This window comes from Phaseolus vulgaris, chromosome 10 (genome assembly GCF_000499845.2).
Source record: "Phaseolus vulgaris cultivar G19833 chromosome 10, P. vulgaris v2.0, whole genome shotgun sequence".
Classification (NCBI taxonomy): domain Eukaryota; kingdom Viridiplantae; phylum Streptophyta; class Magnoliopsida; order Fabales; family Fabaceae; genus Phaseolus; species Phaseolus vulgaris.
In genome coordinates this window covers 38,288,468-38,294,021 of record NC_023750.2, presented here as the reverse complement: position 1 = coordinate 38,294,021, position 5,554 = coordinate 38,288,468, and the positions used below count along the sequence as shown (strand labels likewise).

General features: G+C 31.7%; 1 protein-coding gene across 1 annotated transcript in view; it reads right to left on the bottom strand.

Moving 5' to 3' along the window:
* Nucleotides 1-3,769: 3,769 nt before the first annotated feature.
* LOC137818028 (uncharacterized) overlaps nucleotides 3,770-5,554 on the bottom strand; it is a 13,115-nt gene continuing 11,330 nt past the window's right edge. The window contains exons 2-6 of the mRNA XM_068621251.1: nucleotides 5,370-5,551; nucleotides 5,093-5,296; nucleotides 4,477-4,569; nucleotides 4,256-4,372; nucleotides 3,770-4,172 (exon numbers count right to left, since the gene is read on the bottom strand). Coding sequence (XP_068477352.1) covers nucleotides 3,807-4,172; nucleotides 4,256-4,372; nucleotides 4,477-4,569; nucleotides 5,093-5,296; nucleotides 5,370-5,551 — 962 coding nt within the window. The 3' untranslated portion in view covers nucleotides 3,770-3,806. The remainder of the gene's footprint in view (nucleotides 4,173-4,255; nucleotides 4,373-4,476; nucleotides 4,570-5,092; nucleotides 5,297-5,369; nucleotides 5,552-5,554) is intronic.

Sequence of the window (5,554 nt, the reverse complement as noted above, 5' to 3'; positions counted from 1 at the left end):
TATGTGGTGACCCTTTAGGGAATATGTGGTAACCCACTTTACACTTCCTACACAAACCCAGTGAAACTTGTTATGGAAATATGAAGTGAGTGTTCATGTTTGTTGGGATAGGCATGATGTGGGGAGAAAGTGTGTTAGATCATAACTTTAGAGAGCATGAGTGTAAAGCAGTGTGAAGTGAGCAAAAATCCAATAAACTTAGAGGGTTGCAGTATGTGGTGATGTGGTGACCTCAATAGTAGTATGTGGTGACCCACATTACACTTCCTACACAGACCTAACAGAGGAACTTTTTCTTGAAATGTCAATTGTGTTCGTGTTGGTTAGGGAGGGACACAAGGTGGGGAGAAAGTGAGTTATTTAGAGGTTGTGAGAGTAGGATCCTGTGAATTAACCACAAAATTCAATCAGTTAGAGAGTGACAGTATGTAGTGACCCTTCAGGGAATATGTTGTGACCCACATTACACTTCCTGTACAAACCCAGTGAAACTTGTTATGGAAATATGAAGTGAGTGTTCATGTTTGTTCGGATGGGCATGATGTGGGGAAACTTTTTCTGAAAATGGGAAATGAGTGTTCATGTTGTTGTAGTAAGGCATGAGGTTGGGACTAGACAGTAATTTGAATATTTGACACCACTGAAGTGCGCATCAAGTTATTTGTACTATCACTACACCATTTTTTACCTTAGACAACACCTAAAAAGCGTTGCCTAAAGTAGGAAAAGCGTTGTCTTAACTTTAGGCAACGCTTTGACAACGCTTTTCCAATCGTGGAATATGCAGCCGTGGGCTTAGGTTTAGGCAACACTTTTTTGCAGCCGTTGCCTTATATTGGTAGAATAGGCAACGTTTTTTGGGATAACTTTTAGGCAACGTTTTTTCTCATAATGTTTAGGCAACACATTTTCAATGTTGCCTATTGTTTAGGCAACGTTTTGTAAAATGTTGTCATTCGTAAAGACAACACTTATTTAAATGTACTATATGTTTTTTGGAGAGAATATTTAGGCAACGTTTTTCTTGATAATGTTTAGACAACACTTTTTTAAATGTTGCAATTTTGTTTAAACAATATTTATTTGAATGAATATTTATTTGAATGGAACAATTGCGTTTAAATAATTATGGTAAAATTATTTAAAATATTTCTGAATAAACTGTGAATGCATTAAGTCACTAATGTATTTATTATTTTAAAGTAAAAATATAATAAGTCAAACTATTTATTTAATTTTTACAAAATAAATTAATTAATCTATTGAAGACAATTGATAACAAATAAAATTTATAATATTTAGAAATATGATTAAATATGCAACTAACATATAATGTATATCTGAAAACATAATTAAATAGATGAAAACATTAAAAAATATGATTTAACGTCGTCTAGTACACTTTTAAAATTAAAAGAAATTACAACTTATATCAAACAAAAGTGTTTGATTTATTTCTACATTTTGTGAATTCTCTTCTCCGTATGATCTTCAACTTCATCCTGAATAAAGAAAAAAGAAAAAAATATCAAGTAGACAAAAAAACAAAATAATCACTACATTAAACTTATTAAACTACTGACCAAAGGCCTTTTTCTAAAATATGCCCAAGAAATTACAAGAAGCATTTGCTTCAAATTAAAAATAACTCAGTGGTCAAAGGAAGTGAAACAATGAAGAAGGGAATAAAAAAATGTAAAAAAAAATAGTACAAGTGGAAATCCACTATTGAATTGGTGTGACTACTGCTTATGCTCCATCTTTGCTTTAATTAAGAAAAAATAATCATCTTATATCTCCAATGTACACAATCATACTAAAATAAAAGTTAAAATAAAAAATGGTTTTCCATGCCAAAGATACGAATCAAAAGAAAAAAATGAAAAGAAAAAAAAGAGTAGAACACAGAAAAAGGTAACCCAAATATATATTCTAACTTTAATTATGATCAGCAGTTTCTTGTTTTCTACAAACAATATTATATTTGTCTACAAATGCCTATTATTAATTATAAATATGGTTCAGAAAACTATCCTCCAATTTAGTGGATGTAATAATTAGTTAAAAACCCCAGTTAAGTTTCAAGTTTATTGAGTTTGTTTACAGACAGTAACACGTTATTGGCTTCAGTGTGTTTTCTATATTTGAAAGTTGACGTTTTTCAATTTAGTCCCTAGTTAAATTTAATTAATGATTAGTCCTAAATTTAACAAAAAAGAGTGTGTCTTTAATTCCTCACTTGAGACAAAAAGGCATGTGGTTTTATAATTTTCAACGACTAAAAATGAATAAAAATCAAAAGGTATTAATTTAAAATATTGTCATGTTTACAGATAAAAATATATTAGGGGACACGAACAAATTAAGGGAAACTTACAAGACTAGGTAGGGTTATAAATTTTAACTGAAACACAACTAAAACAAGTGTTCCAGGTTGCTAAATGTTTCACTTTGTTGTATCCATTACCTTGCCCTCTGTAATAACTCCCAATGTAATGGTCCAGTTATCATGTTAAATGCCTTGGGATAGCAGAGTAAGTGAGCACCTGAAGTCAAAAGCTAACTGATACTGTAAGTTTGCCAAATCTTAGAACAAGAAAATAATAACAATAGTTTTGTTCATCTGTTATCAAATCAACACAACTTGACAATTAATCTCAATTGATCCTTGAAAGTGTATAAAAAAAAAGGAAAAATTGACAGATAACATAATAAAGGGAATGAAATTCCATACCAAGAACTATGGATTTGAAATTTCTTTTAGTATATCCTTGAAATAAGAAATACACCTGTAGTGTTGCCTAATGCATGTGAACCAATCTCTTCTATCCATCCCCAAAAATATCAAAATTGGTACTATATGATGCTAATAGCATGACACTTAGGAGGCATAGATAAAAACAATTTGGAGAAATCAAATCATAGGCAACCAATCAAAACTAGAGAGAGATTAATTGTTTCCAAATATATTAAATACGGAAAAGACAAACCTCTAGCAGCATATACCATTGCTAGTTCTGGAAACCGAATGTCATAACAGATGCCTATGCCAATGCGTCCAACCTCTACATGAATAAACTCACATAAATTTGTTTACTCAAACACAGAACTTTTTACTGCAAGAAAAAATATTAAATCACTCCTTGACATGATAGTCAAAATACGCGTTCTGTTCTATAAATAAGGATTGGATGGGAAGACTTTATAGGGTGCTTTCTTCTATCTTCAGTATCATTAGGCTAAAACTACACCACAAACATAACTAGTTAAAAGCACACCTACACATTATCCTCTCCTTCTGAAATAACCTCCAGAATTCTATATAACTGTTTCGTCTTTCACATCTACACATATACTCACATTCGAGAAACCAGAAATACGTAAAAACATTTAGTCTGAACAAGTGATATAATTCACAAAAATTCCTCCATAGAGACATACAATGGTTGATTGTGCATAAGATATGGTAGAGTAGCATGTAATTTATAAAATGACGCAATATGAAACATTTTCAAACTACTTTAAAATGTAATTTCATTGTATACCAAAATATTTCAAATGTGCAAGTTGTATTTTCCATGGTATACCAAAATAGTAGAAGTTGTAATCATTACAACTAATTAGAGTTAGGAAATCTCTCAAAATTTCTACATTTCTTCAATCATCAAAAATCTTTCTCATGTCCAGTATTAGTATTATCTTGACGTTCATCCTGAAACAATTAAACAAAATGTACAAACTTTTTAAAATATTATCAAGTTTATAAATAAAAAAAGATAAATACAAATTGAATGCAAATTATATGTCTATACCTGGTCCAAATAAGGATCATGAGTGGAAGTAGATGAACCTGGAGCAACTACACTATTTTCTTTCCTTAAAACCCGTGACATCATATGTTCTATATCCCCCTCATTCAAATCTGGGTTTTGTTGCTTAAGCACAAATTTCACAATTGCTTCTAAACCTTCAACCTTTTGAGTTAGGGAGTTCACTTCAATAGCATACCCTTTATGGATAGCGGCAATTTCTTGATTCCTTTTTAATATTGATGGTGTCACAGTCCTTCCATAGCAACGAACTCGACCAGGCCTTTCTTTTCCAAACATTGATTCAAATGTTTTTTCCATAGTTTCACTTGATGCGTTTTCCATAGAACCTTCAAGCATAGACTGAAATATATGTACATATATCGTAGTTAATGATTAAAAAAAAGAAGCATATAGACACGTTTTGTAAATTAAAATAAACTTACAATGGCATCTAGTGTTTCTTCATCCACTGCTTTTCCTTTCCGAGTAGGACGACCTTGACGTGTTTTTATAAACATTTCAGCTCTAGTGACCTCTTCACCATCCTTTTTTGTAGCACTCTTTAAGAATGAAAAGTTAATAGTCAGTATTTGAAATTTTAAGCTGCAAGAAATAATGATACAACTAGATTTATACGATGAGAGAGAAACAATTAAAATAATACCAATTGAGCTCGAACTCTAGCAAAGTTTATTGGTCCCATTCGGTGCATATACTTTTGTGTTTTCCTATTGCTTGCATTTTTTTCACTAATGCTCTATATTTTGGGACAAGAAAAATTATCAGTATACTAAACAATAGTTCTAAACAGAAACAAAAACAAAAATTGAAAAAAGAAAATAGAAACAAAAACAGAAACAGCTATAGCAACAACAACAAAAACAGCAGCAACAACAACAGCAGCAACAGCAACAACAGCAGCAACAACAACAGCAACAACAGCAGCAACAGCAGCAACAGCAGCAACAACAACAGCAACCAGCAACCAGCAACCAGCAACCAGCAAACAGCAAACAGCAACAGCAACAGCAACAACAACCAGCAACCAACAACCAGCAAGCAAACAACAACCAGCAACCAAACAGAAACAGTAAACAGCAAACAACAAACAACAAACAAAAACAGAAATAGAAAAGCAACAGAAATAAAAATAGAAGAAAACAGAAACAGAAACAAACGAAAACATAAATAGAAAACAAAAACAGTACCAAAAACATAAACAAAAACTAAATAAAGAAAATAGAAAACAAAACATTTATGTGATAACAACATTAACACACCTGGATAACAACATTTTTCCAATATGCAATCAAATTCTTGAAATGATGTTCAGGAACGGATTGTGGTCGATGTTTCAGTCGTTCCTTCATGGTGGGATATTTTATAAAATATTGTCTCTTGATATGACATTTGTACCGTCTCCATGCATCATTTATGCGACAAAATATTGCTTTCTCTCCATTCTTAGAAATAATAAATTTTTCCTGAATATAAACACATGTCATTAATATCTCATACATATTATATCATTACACACAAAAAAAATGATTCAAATACCATGACGTATTTCCATATGCGATCCTTGTAATCCTTAAGCAAAGCCTTGAAGTTTGTATAAATCAATGGACAAAAGTCTGAATTCCTAGCTATGGTCCCAAGAAAGTAACTTAAATCAGACACCACTTTGTCATTGGGACCAACAGGCTCTCCATGTTCGTCCAAGATAACTTCTGGACGCTCTT